The 21,670-nt window shown below is 46.9% G+C and overlaps 1 protein-coding gene across 2 annotated transcripts in view; it reads right to left on the bottom strand.

Annotated features, from left to right (window-relative positions):
- Nucleotides 1–21,670, bottom strand: part of RASSF2 (Ras association domain family member 2) — a 131,510-nt gene that overhangs the window by 12,546 nt on the left and 97,294 nt on the right. For both annotated transcript variants that reach the window (XM_075346175.1, XM_075346176.1), the window contains exons 6-9: nucleotides 11,951–12,114; nucleotides 9,744–9,845; nucleotides 5,679–5,730; nucleotides 3,792–3,913 (exon numbers count right to left, since the gene is read on the bottom strand). In XM_075346175.1, the coding sequence (XP_075202290.1) occupies nucleotides 3,792–3,913; nucleotides 5,679–5,730; nucleotides 9,744–9,845; nucleotides 11,951–12,114 (440 nt within the window). The remainder of the gene's footprint in view (nucleotides 1–3,791; nucleotides 3,914–5,678; nucleotides 5,731–9,743; nucleotides 9,846–11,950; nucleotides 12,115–21,670) is intronic.

The following is a 21,670-nucleotide window of genomic DNA, read 5'->3' as shown; positions in this document are numbered from 1 at the left end:
TGTCGTGGCCTGCGCCCGCGACAAGTCTGATCGCTGGTATCAATTGCAATACACCTGCTGGCATGGTCTACCACGTTTGCAGTAGACAGGTATCCCAGCGGTCAGCATTTAGGGGGTTAAACAGCCAGGAATGGTGTTTGGACTGTTCCTGGCTGTGATAGCGGAACTCAGCTATCACTTACGCTGAGCTTCCGACGCTGATCGCGCATGCACAGCTCCAGTGCCCACGCGAGCGCCATGACATACGTTTACGTCTTAGGTTGTCAACCCCCTATCTGACCATCCCAACCTTACATCAAGGGACGTAAAGGGTCTAACCCAGAGCCGGTTTTCATCTTTCTGACCAGACCAATTATTTAAAGTTTTGACCAGTGTCAATTTATTATGAGTGAAAATGTAAAATCTGCCAATCTAGGGCCCTGTACCTGCCCAGCTCAAGCTTCTGGAAACACGCACCCCATTAATTAATAAATTAAGTGGGCTTACTCACTACAGAACAGAAATGCCAAATATGTGGATTCTAAATATGGTTTAGGCACACTTTGTTGCTCAGAAGGGTTGGCGGGGGACATTTGGATTTGGGGGCACAGACTTTACTCTCTTTTTGGGGGGAAGCCATAGCACTTTCCAGAGCCTGTGTGCTACCAGTAACATGGAGGCCCCTTACTGATTAGCTATGTCACTCGCCTCATGTTCAGGACATTACAGGACCTTAGGTATCAATGGTGTATCACAAGAAACTAACTGTGACTATATGCGTGGTGGTAACCATGGATACCTAAAGGCCCTGCAATGCCCTGAACATGAAGTAAATGACATAGCTAAATCAGAAAGGGGCTTACACGTCGTTTACCTCATGTCCAGGGCATTGCAGGACCTTAAGTATCCATGGTTATGATCACGCATATAGTCACAGTTACAGTAGTTGCTTGTGATCATAATCGTGGATACTTAAGGTACTGCAATGCAATTGTGACACCCTGGCCGGGCCAGGTAGTCACAGATAGGGCCCCACACAACACCTTCCCTCACAGGTGACAGCAGCCAACCTAAAAACCCTAGTCACCCCCCCTCAGGGCTAGATGGACACACCAGGGGGCGGATCCAGGCAGTTGGAAGACGCCCACCAAGGAGTCTGGACAGCCTGGGGCGGGAAAGTAGTCAGACAAGTGTTAGAGTTCAGTTGTAGAGTTCAAGGAGAGTGGCGGTCAGGCCTGTGTCTGAGGCCTGAAGGAAAACTGACAGGTACCAGGGTAGGAGCCCTGGTGCCTTTGGCTAGGAGGCAGACGGCGGTCTCCATCTGCAGGAGCCGGGAAGACGGCTCGGTGGAACCGAGGTGGACCAGGACCGACCCGGGGTACCGACCCAGAAATCGGAGCACACAGGGGGGTACTCAGACCCTGAAGCTAGGTCCAGAAGCGATTGGAACTGGTTAATTAACTGATTGCGGCCAGGACTAGAGGTCCTGTTCCACCCAAAGTCCAGATTGAAGGCAAAAGCCCACCGAGGGGTATAACAGGCCACCGCCAGGGCTCAGAGATCCCACGGGCCAGCGTCTGCGGGCAAGGGCTCCTTAGGCCACATCCAGCCGGGAGCGGACTCCTGAAGTTGCAAGCACAGGCAGTCCTCCATTACCCAAAAGGTGCAGGAAAAAGAGACCACCAGCCGGGTGGGGGACCAGAACGCAGCCGGCTGCGGGCACCGACCACCATCACCTTGGTTTACCAGAGACTCGTGTGTTTCCTTCACTAGTGAGTACACCAGTACCCTGTGGTCGCCCACCTCCCTGCACCAGCGTATCCCAACGGGTCCCGGGGCCACCATCCCTGCCCACGGAGGGGTTAACCACTTGCTGCACAACATCTCCCCCGGGTGCCCCATAGCTGCAGCAGTGGTGTCCAAACTCACCACATACCGTGGATGGCGTCACGAACCTAGTATGGCCCAGCCCGTACATATATGTCCTACATCCACCACCCCCCAATCCTATTCATTCGGAGTGTCCGCGGGATCCCCCGGGTTCGGAGACCCTCGAGCCACCCACCGGAAGGCCCGGACCCGAGCAGCGGCAGGCTGCCGGCACGGGGGCGGCACACAATGAACACGAGGTAAGCAACCTAGTGAATCAAAATAAGTATACTACATTTCTAATTGCTGGCATTTGCTAATAATATTATTATCACACCTACTACATATTGGGATAGGATCTTAGAGATGGGAATAATCCTTTAACAGATTTTTAGTACTGTCCTGTCTCTCTGTAATATTTATTCGGCTTTTTTTGTGGTTTGCTCACCTTACCTCTATGACTGAGCAGTGACCTATTACATCCTCTCACTATCCAGATTGACTACAATAGGGCTGCTGCAATCCCTGCCTCCGCTTTCATACAGGCTATGACTGTCCTCATTAGTTGACTATTATACATTTTGATGTCAGAGTTGCAAGGAATTATGAGGAAGCTTTCCTGGACCCCCCAGAGGTTACAAGAGCCTCCTTTAATTAGTTAAGTCTCCCGCAGTGTGTAAAATGGTGGCGAACACTTTAAGCTATTTCTGCAAATTGTTCAGATTCGCCAGGTTCTTCAAATGTTTAAAAAATTTTAAACATATATTTGATTTTCATCAAATCGATTCGCTCATCTCTACTGAGGACACTACATCACTGACCCATGAAATCAGGGGTGTAGCTAAAGGGAACACAAAGAAAGCAGTTGCCCCAGAGCTCTAGAGCCTTAGGGGGACTCAGTTGACCAACATGTCCACCTCCCACTGGACACCATTAGTGTCCTTTACTAACACAGGAGATGGCTAGACTGCTGAAGCAATGGTTCTCCAGCTCTGACTAAAGGCCACTTTACACACAGCGACATCGCTAGCAAGCGTACCCGCCCCCGTCGGTTGTGCGTCACGGGCAAATCGCTGCCTGTGGGGCAGAACATCGCTAACACCCGTCCCACATACTTACCTGCCTAGCAACGTCGCTGTGGCCGGCGAACCGCCTCCTTTCTAAGGGGGCGGTTTGTGCGGAGTCACAGCGGCGTCACTAAGCGGCCGCCCAATAGAAGCGGAGGGGCGGAGATGAGCGGCCATAACATCCCGCCCACCTCTCCTACCTTCCTCATTGGCGGCGGCCGCAGGTACGATGTTGTTCCTCGTTCCTGCGGTGTCACACATAGCGATGTGTGCTGCCACAGGAACGACGAACAACATCGTACCTGCAACAGCAACGATATTTGAGATTAGAACGACGTGTCAATGATCAACGATTTGGTGAACATTTTTGATCGTTAATGGTCGTTCCTGCGTTTCACACGCAATGATGTCGCTAACGAGGCTGGATGTGCGTCACGAATTCCGTGACCCCAATGACATCTCGTTAGCGAAATCGTTGTGTGTAAAGCGGCCTTAAGTGTCAGGGGTGCTACAGAGCACACAATAACGTAATGGTCTCCAAACTCCTACTGAACAGCATATTATCTAAAGAGGAAAGCGTGGGTCACTTTGTCATTCTGTAAGAGATGGCAGGTATGACTAAAGAGACCCCAAAAATGGAGAAGCCACCTAGAGGAGATGGCAAATCTCCTGATGCGTAACACTTCTGGGAATTGTCTTGAGCAGGACGCCAGGATGCTCCATCATGGAGCTTTAACTGCACATTTAGGAGGTGGTGGGATGGACGGGGTGGAATATGCCATAAAAAAAGTAATCTCTGAAAAAGGGGCAAGTTGTGTTTCTACTTCATCCCCATACACATTACTGGCGACATTTATGGTGAGTGCAGAGGCTTACGTCATAGGTGATTTCTTCTATCTGATCCTTCTCCATAAGAAACACTTTAGACACTTGTTCACATGGACCTTGCAGAATCCGGGCAATGAGTGGATAATCCGAGTCTTTGAGTTTGCTTTTCTCTGTAGGGTGTTGAAGACAGAAAGAAGAAGACCTTCAGTGGCTTAGCCATGGATTTTTGGCTAAAAATAATATTTGCAATTGGGTTTCATTAAAAAAAATGTTCAACTCCTCTGCGATTATAGGCGGTTTGTTTCACTGCACATTTCTGGCTCCAGAATAAGTTAAAGCAAAGTTTTTTTCTGAAATTCTGAGCTGAACTTTGAGCTGAGAGGAATGTGGGGAAAAGAAAACGGATTGAAGAGCTACAAACTTGTGGTCAAAATGAGCTCACTGAGAGATTCTTAGTAAACTCATTCTGAAGCCAACAATTGGAAACAGAGTTTAGAACAGCCAAAAGGTGTCAAATTTTTAATTAAACAAAATTGCAAAAGAGACTTAATGAGCAGGAAATTTTACATTTGTGACTGTAGAAAGTGTGTAACATAAGCATTTACTCCAAAACTCAAAAGGGAATATATAGGATTTAAAAAAAAAATTAAAAAAAAAAGTTTAGGCTGCTTTCAAATAGTGTTCTTGTCCCCTTTCAGTAGTCCCGTTGGGTCTCCCATCCGAACCCCCCACAAAACAGGTTTCGGATGTATGCGCCGACAAGGCCACTGACTATAGTGGTGCAGACGGAGTCACCATGTGCTGTCGTGCACCATTTTTGGAAGTATATGCCTATTAAACGCGGACACCCAGACGTACTATACTGCATCTGTGTGTCCGCCTCCAATAGGCACATACTGCTGAAAATGGTGCACAAGAGCACACTGTGACTCCATCTGCACCATTATAGGCAGTAGCCCCATTGGCACATACGTCCGAAACCCGTTTCAGGCCTCTCTCACATGTCCGTGAAAAACCACGCATGTTTTTCACGGACGTGTCAGAGGTGCGTTTTGCCCTCCGTGAGCAGTGTTTAGGGCTACGCGTGTTCTCCGTGATAACTCACGGAGAACGGGAACTTTCTGCTCACCTGTCCCTGGCGTCGCTGTCCGTGGTGCTGATCTTCGGTCTCCAGTCCTGCCAACTCCCCGCTGCTGCTGCTTCCGGCCGCAGTGAAGTGAATATTCAATTAGCATAATGATCGGCAGCAAGTGACAGCAGCGGCAGAAACTGCAGGGCTGGAGAAGGCGAGTAAAGTTTTGTTTTTTTTCTCACAGACACATGTCTTCTCTTGGATGCGTGTCACACGGAACACATCCGTGTTGTCCGTTTGCATTACGTGTGACACCTGTGATGCCGGAGCGAAAACGGACATGTCGGCGTGAGAAACACACGTAAGTGCGGAATGGATACACGTTCCGTGCGCAAATACTTAGGTGTGTCCAAAACCATAGGAATACCTAGGTCTACGTGTGTATGCGTCTCCGGTACGTGAGAAAAATACCAAACACGTACCAGAGGCACGTACGTGTGAAAGAGGCCTTAAGGGTGGTTCAAACACAAGCCCTAATGGGACCACTGATTGCGGAGAGGAATGCAGTGTGAAGGCAGCTTTAGCCGTTTTATTAGAAAACAGCGTCAATTTAGTCAATAGGCTGTGTCTGGTACTGCAGCTTATTTCCATTTAATTAAATTAGACCAGACTTAACCCATGGTCCAGAGCGGCAGTGTAATAAGAAAATAAATAAAATAATAAAGAACATGGGGCACATTGTAAGGAGGAGCATACACAAGTATTATAGTTCAGATCAAAACAAGATAATGATCTGATTGTTGACGGCAGAACCTTCACCTTGTGTCGGCGGCCACAGAGAAGATCCAGCACCCATCGCTTACCTCCACTTGTGTGCACTATGTACAGGGAAAACTCCGAGGCAGAATTCTCAATCTAGAATTCAATGAAAAATATAAGAATAATCAAAAGACAATCATATTGAGCATTATATTAGATATACACTCAAAGCATGGTGGCTCAGTGGTTAACACTGTACGGTGGCTCAGTGGTTAGCACTGTTGCTTTGCAGAGCTGGGGTCCTGGGTTCAAATCCCACCAACATCTATAAGCAGCTTGTATGTTTTCTGGTTTCTCCAGTTTCCGCCCAAAGACATACTGATAGGGAATTTAGATTGTGAGCCCCAATGGGGAAAGTTAGGATATCTAAAAGCCCAGGCCGACTGTTCAGATTCAGTTTGTACAGCACTGCTGCCACCTGGTGGTTAATCACCAAGAATGCAGTCAGTCTTGAAAGATGAGTATTTATTTTAAAAAGGGACTGTCAGCACAGAATGATTGTCCAAACCAAGCACAAGCTCTTGGTGTATCATGATGAGGCCAAACATTTTAGTCCATCTACCCATTTGCTCTTTTTCCATCTATCTGCACCCTTCGCTTGCTCTATGGAGCCAGAGCTGCCAGTCAAGGGGAAAGGGGGGGGGTTTGAAGATAGAGGGTAAACAAGCAGGTGCACTAAATGTTTTTTTGGGGGGTGAAGATAAAGGGTAAACAAGGCGGTGTTCTAAATGTTGAGGGGGGGGGGGGTTGAAGATAGAGGATAAGCAAGCAGGTGCACTAAATGTTTTGGGGGGATTAAGCTAGAGGGTGAACAAGCAGGTGCACTAAATGTTTGAGGGGGTGCACTTAAATCTTTGGCCCTGCCATGATGCACTGAGTGCCTATACACTGTTTGTACAGTCATTCTGTGACGCCCTGGACTAGCCAGGTAGTCACAGGTAGGCCCCCTGCACAAACACCAGCCCCTAAAAAAGGTATCAGCAGCCAACCTAAAAACCCAGAGTCACCCCTCGCAGGTCTTGACGTTCACAACCGGGAGGGGGGGGGGGGGGGAAGCCAGGCAGTTGGCGACACCCACCGAGGAGTTTGGATAGCCGGAGGTGGGAAAACACGGAGAGACCCGTTAGGGAAGTGAAAAGGAGAGGAGGTGAAGTGGAGTAGAGAGGAGTAGCATCTGTCAGGGATCTGGGTAGGAGCCTGGATACCCTGTGGCCAGGAGGCAGACGGTGGTGGCCGCCTGCAGGAGGCGGGAAGACAGCCGGTGGAACAGTCAGGGACCGGGACAGGGTAGTGGCCCGCCGGTACCGAACCGGGGAACCGAACGGAAACCGGAGCACCAGGAGGGGTACTCAGACCCAGTACGAGGCCCAGAAGCCACTGGACCGAGTAGAATTCACTGATTGGGGTCTGGACCTTAGGTTCTTTCCCACCCAAGTCCCGACTGAAGGCAACAGCCCAACGAGGGGGATAGAAAGCCACCACCCAGGCATAGAGATCCCACAGGCCAGCGTCTGCGGGCAAACGGGCTCCCCCCGACATCCACTAAGCAGGGAGCCGACTCCCGTCGCTGAAGGAAGTCAGCATTCTACTACAGAGGTGCAGGAGAAAGGCGGGGACCACCAACCTGGGTAAGGGGCAAAGCGCAGCCGGCTGCGGGCACCGACACCAACCTTTTGGTTTACCAGAGACTCCGGTATATTAGAATAGGGAGTACAACAGTGCGCTCGGGCATCGCACCACACCGTCCCCGCCCGCACCTCTCGCCCAATCGGGCCCCCAGGGCCACCAACCCTTGCCATGGAGGGGATCAACACCAAGCTGCACAACATCGTCCCCGGGAGCCTAGTCAATGCAGCGGTGGTGCCCACTCACTCACCACAACCTGTGGGTGGCGTCACAAAATTAACCCCCAAACAACCGCGGCCCCGGCCGTGAACCTCCCCACCGAAAAACCACCCCCCACGTAGCGCCAGCATCTCTTCAGAGCGACGTGACCCCCGGATCCGTGGAGGAGCTCGAGCCAACCACCGACGAGCACGGATCCAAAGCGGCTCGGCAGCCGGCCGAGCCCCGGGGCGGTACACATCTATATTGAAAGCATATGTTTAGTGTTACTCTGTCATATCTGATAACACTTAACTTCCAGCTATAGGATTAATCTGAAGGTTAATAGTGTTATGGAGTGCACAGCCACTACTAAAATTGCAGCACCTGGGAGAAAATTAACTTTATTTCTCCAGGGAGCTGCCGGCTTTCAGTCATGTAAAAATGAAGCAACTTAGTATTTTTAATCTATAAATTGCAATCTGTCCTCAAGAGCAAAGGGATTTTTAAGTGAACTAGTCATTTTATAGGTTAGTGGCTACTACTGCAGTTCATCAGCAGAAAATGGGCTCCTGGGCAGGGAGCAGAGGGCTTAATTTCTATTTTCCATTGATCCAGAAATCTTCACCAATACTGAGGAGGCAAAGCTACCTCAGCTGGGAAAATGCAAAGTTCAGGTCAGCAGCACGTCTGTGCCACCAGACCAAACTGTCAATCAATCAGAAGAGCACCGCCCTCCGGCACAGAAAGAAGCAGGGAGGCGGGAGATCGGTGCACTGCAGAAAAGCCAACATATGACAAGGTTTATAAAAATTAGAAACAAAAGTAGTTTTTTTTACTTTCCAACTACACAGTTTAATGTATTTGTTCCCTGGAATCTTACAAATGGTAGTTTACCTTGATTTGTAGGACATGACATTACAGTAACCTTGTTACATGCCCTGGAATTGAGTTTCAATCATTTTTATTGTATTTTAAGTTTGAACAAATAAAACAGAATTCATTTCATTAATAAATTTGTGTATTTATGAATAAGTACACTTACATTAACCATTTAGTATATATAGGGGGTAAGGAAGGAGGGGTTAGGGGGTATAAATTAGGGAAGAACAACCTTATTGGGGCAAACTTGGGAAAGATCAAGGAAAAAAGGTGGGAAAGGGTAAGTAGTAAAAGGGAGAATTATCCTTAAGCAAAGAAGGAGGGGAAAAAAAATTATAAAGAGTAAAAGGAAACAAGGAAATGGAGAAAGAGAGAGAGAAAGAGAGGAGAAAGAGAGAGAGAAAGAGAGAGAGAAAGAGAGAAAGACAGAGATAAAAAGAGAGAGAGAAAGAAAGAGAAAAAGAAAGAGAAAAAGAAAGAGAGAAAGAAAGAGAGAAAGAAAAAGAGAAAGAAAAAGAGAGAAAGAGAGAAAGAGAGAGAAAGAGAGAGAAAGAGAGAGAAAGAGAGAGAAAGAGAGAGAAAGAGAGAGAAAGAAGAGAGAAAGAGAGAGAAAGAGAGAAAGAGAGAGAAAGAGAGAGAGAGAGAAAGAGAGAGAGAAAGAGAGAAAGAAAGAGAGAAAGAAAAAGAGAGAAAAAGAGAGAAAGAGAGAGAAAGAGAGAAAGAGAGAAAGAGAGAAAAAGAGAAAAGAGAGAGAAAGTGAGAGAGAGAGGGTTGGGTAGGGAGGAACAGAGGATTTTGTATCTTTGGAGTAGAGTGTCTTTGAGAAAATCTATAAATTTATAAGGTTGTCAGAGAGTAGTAGAAGTCAACATATATTTGGGATTCGATAATCATCTAGTAACTATTAAATTGTCTAACCATACTCTCCATCTTTTATGGTAAGAGTTGAATGAATTCTTAAATATCGCAGGTTTCCTTTCAAATTTGTTATGTAATATGAGCTTGCTGTTAATTTCCATTATATTTGGTATATTGTCACTATTCCAATTTGCTGCAATGGAATTTTTATTATGAGGAGAATATGTATAATAATTGGAGTATGACACGGGTTAATGGATTCTAGGTCCATTGAGAGTAGAGCCATTTGTGGTGTAATTTTAATTTTATTTATCAAATTAGCAGCTTCTGTCCAAATGTTTCGTAGTTTCAAGCTGTTTTTTTTTTTACTTTCCAACTGCACAGTTTAATGTACTTGTTCCCTGGAATGCTACAAATGATAGTTTACTTTGATTTGTAGCACATGACATTACAGTAACCTTGTTACATGCCCTGGAATTGAGAAGCCGCCATGGCTGGAGAGTTGACACCAAGGTCCGTTCGTATTGTGACTCCTAATGGCTCACCTTGAACTTGTTGAGAAGCAGTTTGAGGACCTGTGGAGTGGACATGGTGCTGTTTATCCGGACATTGGTTACAGAGCCATATGCTGGAGTGAACACGGATGTCTAGAAGGAAAAAATTGAAATGTCAGCTCCGATATGTCTAGAAATATCATCAAAAAGAATGTTCAGTTAGAAAAAATGCCCGATATACGATCTGTTCACATTTGCATTGTGGCTTTGATGTACTCCAAAAGCCAAATATCTATGCAAAACCCATCACCAGTGGCCCAAACAAATTTCAGTCTTTCAAGGTCTTATAAGAGTGGAGCACAATGGCTGTCATGTTCCTGCTCCTCAAGATACCAATCGCGTTATTGTCTTGTAATGTGAACAATGTCCTACGTCTTTAGTACATATTGTGGAATGTGAATTGTATGGTGGTGTAGAGCATGAGGCATAATGTATTGTAAGTATTGCACAGCACTTGTGTCGGAAGTTGTCAAACTGTAGGCTCAGCAACAGTTAAGCGTTGGGACTAGCCCACCATGGACGGGGTTAAGTGAAAGGGACAGTGACTATTAATTCCAGAAGAGTCAGTGAAGACCTAGTGAGCAAGAGTGATGGTAATCTAGTCAGTCCGTCATGAAGGCCGCATGCAATGGGTCGTTTTTGGTAACAAATGAAAAAAAAGAGGAGACGGAAGGCAAGATAGCGTGAACCATGAGTGTTGACAGAGACATTGAGCAAGAACAACTTTGATACAAGAGACAGATCATCAAACTGAGTGGCCCCCCGACAGGTCTCTAGTCGCCAGAAAATACTATAAGAAGCGATCAAAACATAGTAACTTTTGTTTTCTAATTTTTTTTAAGAAGGTAAAATCATTAAAAAAAAAATTAAAAAAATATATACATGTTTGGCATCACCATAACCATATCATTCTGAAGAATTGTATTGCCTAGTAAGTTTTACTGCACAAATAAAGAGGTGGTCCACTACAAAGCATAGCGGCCACATCAATGTAAAGCCAAGACAGAAGGCTTTTTCTAAATACCTTCTGTTGTCCATTTTGCCTGTGAGTGGCGCTATTGCTGTCCGATCATCCCCATCACGAGACCCCGAGCTGCAGTGAGCTCTGATGTCTGGTGATGTCACATCAATTTCCGGAATTGAAGGTTGACCAGACATCACCAAGGCGGGACTGAGTCTCCGTGAGTAACTGGGCTGTGGACAGAGTTTCATCACATGTCACAGCCCAGCAATGCTTGTGCTTGTGACACTCTGCGGTGAAGGAGAGAACGTGTGAGATGATGGGTGGTGACGTGCAATGAAATGCCACCCACAGCCCAGTCACTCATGGAGACTGGATCCCATCGGTGATGTCAGGTCACCTTCCAATTCCGGAAGTTGACGTGACATCACCGGACATCAGAAGCAGCACTGAATCAGGTCAAGGCCGACCTGATTAATGCCAATCTTGATGAATCAGGGTCATTTACTTTTTTCCTTATTTTGTGGAGAGGTTTACTTTTGAGAAATTTGCAATAGGAATCTCCATCACATTTCATTTTTTATTTATCTTCTATGAAAATCTTTACATCTATATAGGACTGATCATACTGATAAGAAGGGAACATTTCACCAAGACATTAATTCAAAGGGAACAAATTTGCCTTCACAAATCGCCAATTCTGCTGCATAAAACATCAATATCTCTGTACATGAATCTAGCCTCATCCACCACAAGAAAAAAACTGCTTTTTGTGCATATACCAGTCCAATATGGTATACATATTTTGATTCTTCTGGTCTACAACTTTGCATTCACTTTTTTCAGTGGGCAATTCCACTTTATTATTCTGCCAGCACTATATGGACTGTGACCCCTTTCATAATTTCACAGCATGCATTGCAGTATTTATTATTGTTCAATGGCGTGCCTGCTCCACTTTGAAAACCCACCACTCTTATGCCTGAATGCAGTCTGACAGACAGGAGATCAGGAGCAGAGGCAAAACCCGGCTTCCACTTTCTGTACTCTGTACATTTCACAACATGCAGGGAACGGCAAATAATACAAGAGGGAGACACCTAATGGCCAGGACTTTAAGTGATTTTGCGGGGATAAAAAAAAAAACTAAGTTTTTAAAATATATTAATTTGTCCATTAAACACATTATATGATCAGAAAGCTTGATCTCAATTTAATGATCAAGTAAACCTTGTACCTTGTGGTTGTAAAAGTGTCCATTTATTGAAAACCGGTGGCGCTTGATCCGTCTCTGCTCTCCTGGGGTGCGGAGATTACCCCTGCGTCGTACCCCAACATCACTTCTTGTGCGCATGAGCTGAGGAGCTTCTTCCTGAGATGCTTTGTCCTCATCTTCATCATCTGTGAATAAAAAAAAAAAATATAATATACATTCTGGTTATACTCAGCCCATTGCAGGGTAGAGCTCTTTGTCTCTTTGTTTAAGGCAGGGGGGTGGGGAGCCTTTTTTCTGCCGGGGGCCATTTGGAAATTTCTGCCAACTTTCGGGGGCCGCACAAAATGATCAATGTTAAAATGAACAGGCAATATTTGGTCAAACAATTAACTCATCCCTACTGGGGTGGTTGGAGCTGCTTCTGTTTGGTGTGGCTGTGATGTTTGGCGAAACTTATGTTGCTTCTCTCAACTGCTTTTCCGGGTTTGTCTCGGTCTAGAGCGCAATCAACTCTTTGTGATAATATGATTGGTAAATCATATACTGTACATCACATAAACACAGGGACTGGTGTATATAAATCACAGGAGACACAAATGACTGAAGGGGCTGTTGGCATATACATCACATAAGAGACATTGGGACTGCTGTATATACATCACAGGAGACACCTACATCACAGGAGACACTGGGGGCACATACATCACACAAGGGGCTGAAGACATGTATATGCCCAAAGCCCCTCCTGTGAGGTATATGCTCCCAGCCCCTCCTGTGAGGTATATGCTCCCAGCCCCTCCTGTGAGGTATATGCTCCCAGCCCCTCCTGTGAGGTATATGCTCCCAGCCCCTCCTGTGAGGTATATGCTTCCAGCCCCTCCTGTGAGGTATATGCTCCCAGCCCCTCCTGTGAGGTATATGCTCCCAAGCCCTTCCTGTGAGGTAAATTCCCCAAGCCCTTCCTGTGATGTACAGTATATGCCCCCAGCCACTCCTGTGATGTATATTCCCCAGCCCCTCCTGTGATGTAAATCGTTTCTCATGCTTAGGGCAGACAGAAATAGTATGAGATGCGTCTCCACAGAGGAAACACAGATTACGCCGCCTAAAATCCTGTCGTTCCACCCTAGAAAGGACCCCATCACACTGCATAGGCTCCAGATACCACTCTGAGAGCAACCCCTCTGCATGCATTGTTTTATGTTCACATAAACATCTATCAATCTGAATGGCCAATGACCTAGAGGCATCAAGACCATAGGGGACGGGAAAGCCCACCACAACATCCTTTACAGGCTCTGCCAACCCCTTCCGAAAGAGAGCCGCAAGAGCTGCATCATTCCACTCAGTAAGAACCGCCCACTTACGAAATTTCTGACAGTATATCTCTGCAGGTTCCTGACCCTGGATCAAAGCCAATAAAGTTTTCTCGGCTTGATCAATAGCATTAGGTTCATCATATAACAACCCTAGAGTGTGAAAAAAAAACAAAAAAAAAAAAAAACAACACATCAGCAAGAACAGAATCCCAAGGCGCCAGGGAAAACGCCCAAACCTGGGGGCCACCATGCAGCAGAGCGGTAATCTGAACTCGCTGCCTGGAAGACTCTGAGGACTTGGGTTTCAAGGCAAAAAAATAACCTACAATTGTTCTTGAAGTTCATAAATTTAGACCGATCCCCAGAGAACAAATCCGGTAAAGGTATCTTCGATTCTAAAACAGGTGTCTGGGCAAGATAAATCGGATATATCCTTAACCTGAGAAGTAAGCTGATCGACTCGCCCAGCTAATTGTGTGACATCCATAACAGCACAAGATCCTCCACAACACCCAGAGATAAAGAGGAAAAAAAAACACAAGAAAAAAAACACTTCTGACCCTTTTTTTTTTTCCCTTTTTTTGAATACCCTGGAATCTAGGTAAGGCCGGTGGTACTGTTCTGGTTCAGGGACTGAGAAGGATCAAACAATGCGGAATCCCAAAAAGGTAACAGAGTGGCTGGAAAGTTAACGACTGCAGACCTAATCCTGACACACAACTAGAAGTAGCCGTGGGGCGTGCCTACGATGACCTGGACGCCTCGACAAAGCCGGATAACTAAATCTCACAGATAGAGAGATATAAGAAAGCTAATCTGCCTCGGAGCAGTCCCCAAAGATAGATAGATAGCCCCCCACATGTAAAGGCTACGGTGATATAGCAAAACACAATACAAAGACAGATTTCAGCAAAAGGTGAGGCCCAAACTATCTTTATATATATACCAGCACTTCTGATATGGAAAAATCCTGAGGTCACACAACCTCTCCCCCACTGGATCAGCACTCAGTGTTTTTGGATCCCAGTAACATCAAATACAGATGAGGGACTGAATTAATACCAAGCATGACAAACACAATACCTTGCAGAATCATGGAGCATATACAGACACTCCCAGCAGGGAATGATCCCATTCCACCAAGAACTCCACACAGACAAAATAGGAATCAAGCCTTAATATCAAAGCAGAAAAAACAACAAGAAAGTGGAAAACAAACAGCAGAGGTACAAAGACCACTTATCTGAGAGGACTTTTGGTAGTGAGCAGAGCTGGTTACATAATGTCCTTAACACACAGGAGACATTGACCACCAGCAAGTAGCAAGAGAAAACTACTCAGTTAAATAGCCCAATCTGACCCTGATTGCCAGTCCTCCACAGGTGTGTGGCTTTCATTCCACACTTCAACTGCACCGCCAGCACTGACCACAAGAGGGAGCCCCAAACTGGAAAACTTATTCACACCAGCACCCTATGTGGGGCTCATATATTTAGCAGACTGTGGGGGCTCATACTTTATATACTGGGGCTGTGTGTGGGCTCATACTGTATATAGGTTATGTGGAGGCACATACTCTATGCAGGGGGCTGAATGGAGGCTCACACTGTTTATAGTGGGATGTCCGGATACATAATTCTGCTCAATATTAAGTGATACAATTAATAATTAGAATATATTAATAATTAGAAGAATTAATTTCCGCTTATTTTTTCGGAACTCCACACAAGTCACGGTCTCATATGGGCCCCCCCACCCTCTCCACCCCCCTGGGAAAATTAATCGCCTACCCCTGCCCTATAGCCATCCCTTTGGGGAGGTTGAGCTAGGCACTTACATATAAAACGTGGCAGTGTGTGAGAAGTGAAATGTGTCACTAGTAAGAGAAAGACAATGTCAGCTGAAGTGGCTAAGATTGCCATAGTCTTAACAGCCCAACTAAGGGCAGAGTTAGATATGCCATGACTGTCACTGCAGACAGACATCCGGGCAGAGATTGGGCTGCAATATAAGTGCTGACCAATCTCAAGTGCTCAAAACGTGGTAGAGAGTTGTCTGGGAGGAGAGAGAGGGACAAGAGTAAGAAAGGGGGTTCTAATTGCACAGAAAATATATAAGCCTGGTCTGTGAACCAAAGACTGTACTCTTTCTTGTAAAATGTTCAAGCTTGTGCCTGACCAAGAGTAAAGCATCACTGGTCAGAGAGATTGAGTTGTGAAGTGCTATAATGTCACCTTGAGAAGGGAATTCCCAGTTGGGGACATCCTGCAATTCTTGGTTCTGGAAAGAATGCCATTCACCACCCAGCATAACCCTTACAGTATACAAGTCACCATAGCAAGCGGTGCCAAATTATTATATCGGAACAGCAGAACTCGGCCATATAACTCCTGTACTGTTGTCAAGACAATGCTACCAGCACCATAAACTGCAAAAAGCATATATGGTGCAGTGCCCAAGTAACAGTGCCACACAATGCCTAATCCAACAAATGCCACTATTCATTCCTCAAATAATAGCACGTATTAACAGCATATTTGGAAAGATGTACTGTAATTGCTTTGTGCAGCAGTATTTTTCTGTGGCACACTACACCAATGGTATCTGTGGTCATCTTTGTTAGCCAAGTTAGAGAACGGATGTTAAATATTTGGATATCATCCCTGATGTAACTGTGACGCCCTGGCCTATCAGGTTGTCACAAGGATGCCGTGCAATCTGCCCTTTTGCATGGTACCTGCTCCTCCTTGATTACGGGTCCTGTCCCTTTGGTGTTGATAAGAACAGGTATACACAAATCCTGAGAAACACTGGGCAGCCCGAGGGGGAATAGAGCCGCCCAGATGGTGGGATGGTAGAAGGAGGACCAGAGGTGTCAGTCAGTAGTCAGTAGTCGGGTCGAGTGCAGCGGTGATCGTGAAAGGTCACGCTGTGGAGCTGGGTTCCTGTGCCTGTCCCAGGTGCCGGACGTTGGCCTGGCCTGGAAGGAGCTGGAACCCCGGTCGCAAGGGGTAGTGGCAAGGGGCATGGTACTGCCATGGAGGGCAGTTCGGGGGCCTTGTGCTACAACCAGGCAGGGCATGACTGGGTACGCGGACCCTAGGCTGGGAAGTAGCTTCACGCAGCCCAGTAATTTAGCCGACGAGGACGGAGTCTTCACGAGCCGTTCTCCACCCGCTCCAAAATCGGGGTACTAGCGCAACGAGGGGGATAGGACTTCCCAAAACTGTCCAGAAAATCCCAGGCGTGAACCCTAAGGGCAAGCTCACTCAGTTAGCCACATGGGTGAGTGGGACCTGAGTAGTTTCAGGCAAAAGGGATCCACAAAGAGTAAAAAAAACAGTGCTAAGGGACAAGGCTTCAGACCAACCAGCAACGCCAAAAGGGCACGGACCCAGCGTGCTCCAACAACATCTGCAGGGCAATCAGGACTTTGGTTTACCCGTTGTCGGTGTCAGAATTCCTGGACACTGTGAGTACGTTGTGCCCCTCTCCTCCGAAAGGGTCCCCCCATCCTTCCACTACCGAGCCCCGGGACACCTTCCTCCTGCCCACGGAGGGGTTAACATCACAAGCGGTCATCCCATTGCTCCCGGGCGCTCCCGCAAACGCAGCAGCGGTGGTATTCCCCATTACCACGACCCGTGGGTGGAGTCACGAACTTTATTGTTCGCCCCTTGTAAATACCCCCTTTTTCATTTTGAGTGGCCGCGCGACCCCGCCACTGCGGATCCAGATCCGAGCAGCCCGTCGGCTGTCGCGGGAGTGGCACATAAGATTTAAGCTAAAGGAGCAAAGGGGGCAATCTCTTGGTATTACATGTACTGTATTTACAAGGGTCCAAAAGGTAGGACGGAGCCTTGTTGCCTTAGGGAAAAGGGGCAGAGACATAGATCCTATTTCTACAGACATATTGGAGGAGGAAATTCAAAATATTCTGTGATTGTCAGTGAATGAGTCACATAGGCAATCGCAATTATTTTTAGTGCATAAGGTTATACAGGACTCCGGTGTTTGTATTTAAAGGGAACCTGTCAGGTCCAATATGCACCCAGAACCACGAGCAGTTCTGGGTGCATGTTGCTAATCCCTGCCTAACTGTCCGTGTATACACTAGGATAGATAAGAGAGACCATTAGAAAAATTATTTCTAAATTTCTTTTATTGTATGCTAATGAGCACGGGGACTAGTCTTAAGGGTGTTGCTTCCCTTGCTAGTCGACCCCATTAGCATGTTAGTAAACTCCTGAGGGTGTGCTAACAAGCTAATGAATGTGCAGCGTGACAGGATGAGCTCGCTCACCTCTCCGCTGCCATTGCCACCCGACATTGGATTTCGGCTCCATGCACATGACCCCTGAGTTTCGGTCATGCGCACTACTTCAGTTTGAAGCCAGGACCCGTACACCCGGTTTCATAGTGCACAAGACCCAAACTCCAGGGTCCTGCACACTGAGCCGAAATCCAGCATCAGGTGGCGATGGCAGCGGAAAGGTGAGCGAGATCATCCTCTGACGCTGCGTATTCATTATCATGATAGTACGCCCTTATGGGTGTGCTAACATGCTAAGAGAGCAGCTAGTTGGGGGGCTATAACGCACATGGGACTAGTCCCCACGCTCATTAGCATACAAGAAAAGATCTTTAGAAATACTTGCTCGTTCTTGTCACTTCCACCTCAAAAACATCTCAAGAATTCGACCTTTTCTTACCGTTAACTCTGCAAAAACTCTTACTGTCGCTCTCATTCATTCTCGCCTGGATTATTGTAACCCTTTACTAATTGGTCTCCCTGTTACTAAACTCTCTCCTCTCCAATCCATTCTGAATTACGTAGCCAGGATCATTTTCCTCTGCAACCGCTTCACTGATGCCTCTGCTCTTTGCCAGTCATTGCACTGGTTGCCTATCCGTTACAGAATCCAATATAAACTTATCACTCTCACTTACAAAGCTCTCCACAGTTCTGCACCACCCTACATCTCCTCCCTCATCTCTGTCTATCACCCCACCCATGCCCTCCGCTCTGCTAATGACTTAAGACTGACATCCTCAACAATTCGAACCTCCCACTCCCGTCTTCAAGATTTCTAACGAGCTGCGCCTATGCTATGGAACACACTACCAAGAGAAATCTGATTAATTCCCAACATCCACCCCTTTAAGCGGGCCCTAAAAACGCATTTCTTTAGACTAGTGTGTCGCCAGGGGTTAAGGGGATACCCAGAACCGGGCCAAGGGGTTGCTTCTGGAAAGGGGATCACGGTGTCGTGGCCCGGTCCGTGCTCCCTGGTTCCACAATAAAAAGGGGGGTTATGTTCGTGACGCCACCCGTGGAATGTGATCAGAGATGACCACCGCTGCTGCAGAACCTCCGGGGTGATGGAAGGCAGCTTGAGATGGGACGGCTCCCCACGGGTAGAGCCTTTTCCCCGGGGCAGTATGTTAGTCTATGGGGGGGGAGTGCAGGACACGAGCACAATAAACAGGCAGACTCACGGTTTTGCAGTTTCTTTGTCCTTTACTGTAGATGGCATTCAGCAGAGTACTGTCCACGGAGTCTGTGAGGGGTTCAGGGCTTCTCCCACCCAGCCGGGCCGTTTTGGCTTCCTTGCCTGCACTGTGTGTCTGTGGCCCTGCTGCTGCGTGAACTATGCAGCTGGCTCTGTGCTCCTCGGTACCGACCTGACAGGCAACTCGAGTCCTTACTAGTATGTTCCTGAACTCTGCGCTTGTTGCTTGTGTCTGTGGTACAGGTGAAAGATCTGGAATCTTCACTTCTCTGGTGGTAACTGTGCAGCATGTAACCTGCAGTCTCGGATCCAGCATCCGTTCTGTGTGCTCCACTGGGGATGAGCTCTGCAATGCTCTGTCTCCCAGGAATGTTCCTCTGTGTACTCTTTCTCCTTTCCTCAGACCCTCAGCTAGGCCTGGAATTGGTCAGTGGATCCTGAGGTGAGCTCAAGCCAGCTCCAACCTGCAGAGATCCTGTCTCCTCAGTGCTCTGCACTGAACTTCCAAACTGAAACTACTCCTGAAACTACTTCTGACCATTTCCTCCCCCCCCACCAGAATGTACAGGGAAGCAGCTTGGTCTCCCCCTTCTGGCCAGGAGGTCTTGGTGTTGTGTGTGGGGAGTTAACCCTTTGTGTTGTTACTGTGGCAACCCTGGGGTGCCACATTCCCCCTTAGTGAAGAACAGTACTCCGGGACTGTGAAACAAACAAACAAGTTATCACAACAATTGTATATATACAGAGTCTCAAAAGGAAAAAATACAAAAACCTTAAAGCTCAAAAAGAGTCCAAAATGTTCATAAATATATAAGTGTTCATACAGTATAGTCTCTGTAGGTACTGGGCTTTTGGTCTTAACGTTGCAATTAAATAAACATTTCAATAACCAAACGCTTCTTAAAGGTGTCTCTACTCTGGTCATAAGTGCAGTAGGCCTCACGGCCCTCGGGCCACCAACAATGTGATCAAGTTGTAACTCTCCGTGCTGCCACCTTACACCACTCTTCTCTCACCTTTACTGTACACTAAACTGTTACGGTTTTTCATATAAACATTATAACATATGTACATTTTATATGCAATTCCACATTAGTCTTTATATCTTGCTGGTATCTGACCCTGAGTACTACGCTGTGATCTGCGTACTGTTGGTGTACTGGGTGTACTTAGCATAATGGTGTGGGTGGAAGTGTACCTATTTGGTGTTTCTGGTACTTGTGAGGATGGGGGGCTGACTGTAGGACTGGCAAGCTCACTGGGACCAGGAATCTGTTCTTCCTCTACGGTTTCGACTTCCAGTTCTTCTTGTCTTGAGACTTCTTGTGGAATGGGTTCTGATTGTGGTTCCACCACTTGAGGGAAGGCGATCATTGGGACTACTACTGCTCCATAGTAATTTGGCCATGTTTTTGGGAAATCTCCTAAGACTGTATGGAACACATCTTCTTCCTTCTTGACAGGTTGTACCTGTATGGGTAAGGTGACTTCTGGTGTCTTCAGGGTTTCAGGACACGGTTTGAGTTGATCTCTTGACACGACAGCTGATGTCCTTCCTTCATCCTTACTGATGAGACACACTTTGGGATTATCCATACTTGATGGTAAGACTGTATATGGGGTGGTTTCCCACTGATTATCCAATTTGTTTGTGCGTCGTTTCCTCTTGAGAACTTGGTCACCAGGTTGCAATGGGGTTGCTAGAGCATGCTGGTTGAAGTTTCTCTCCTGTCTTCCCCTAGCTTGTTGGAGACTTTTCTCTACGCACTCTTGTACTTGGCGATACTGCTGCTGACGTAGGGTATCCCAATTGGATTCTTGAACTTCTGCATCTGGCTTCAGAATTCCCATATCTAAATCAATTGGCAGTTTACCGGGCCTTGCACGCATGAGGTAAGCGGGGGTGCAGTTTGTAGAACTCACCGGGACATGATTGTACAAGTCCACCAAGTCTGGCAATTTCTCTGGCCATTGATTTCTTTCTGACTCTGGTAAGGTCTTCAACAGGTCAATCACAATATGGTTCATCTTCTCACATAAGCCATTTGTTTGGGGATGGTATGCTGTTGTGCGGATCTTTTTACAGCCATACATGTTGCAGAATTCTTGGAAAATCTGTGATTCAAAAGCTGGACCTTGATCTGCAAGGACTTGTTCTGGGTAACCATGGGGTCTGCAAAAGTACGTCTGGAATGCTTTAGCTGCTGTTCTAGCTGTAAGGTCTTTCACGGGTACCACCACTAAGAAGCGTGAGTAATGGTCCACGATGGTTAAGGCATAGACATAGCCGGACCGGCTTGGTGACAACTTGACGTGGTCTAATGCGACTAGCTCGAGTGGTTGCTTGGTTACTATGGACTGGAGTGGAGCTCTCTGGTTCTGTTGATCCTTTCTTCTGAGGTTGCACGGTCCGCATTTTCTACACCAATCTTCAATTGATTTTCTCATGCCAACCCAGTAGAATCTTTCTCTTAAGAGCACTTCCAACTTTTTCCAACCAAAATGACCAGCACCGTCGTGGTAAGCTTCCAGAACCATCTTGACGTCTCTCTTGGGCACGATGATCTGCCAGACCAACTCATGTGTTTTTGGATTGGTGTGCCTTCTACAGAGCTTCCCTTGGTACAGGAACAATTTACCTCTCTCCTTCCAGAGATGTTGCGTCTCAGCTGGGGCATTCTTATTAGGGTATGCACCTTGTTGTGTAAGCAGTTCTTTCACTAGCTTCACAGCTGGATCACTGTCTTGTGTTTCAGCCCATCCGTGGTGTGCCAATGGGTTGAGAGTTGCCTGCTGTTGCTTTTGGTAGACACTTGGTTGATACTGTCCAACCTTAGGACGGTGAAAGGCCGGCAGCTCAATTTCTTCCAGTCCCTCCGGTTCCTCTTCCACTTTCCCCGAGTGTGGCA

This window comes from Anomaloglossus baeobatrachus, chromosome 4, assembly GCF_048569485.1.
Source record: "Anomaloglossus baeobatrachus isolate aAnoBae1 chromosome 4, aAnoBae1.hap1, whole genome shotgun sequence".
NCBI lineage: Eukaryota > Metazoa > Chordata > Amphibia > Anura > Aromobatidae > Anomaloglossus > Anomaloglossus baeobatrachus.
This window is presented reverse-complemented; position numbering and strand designations above follow the sequence as displayed.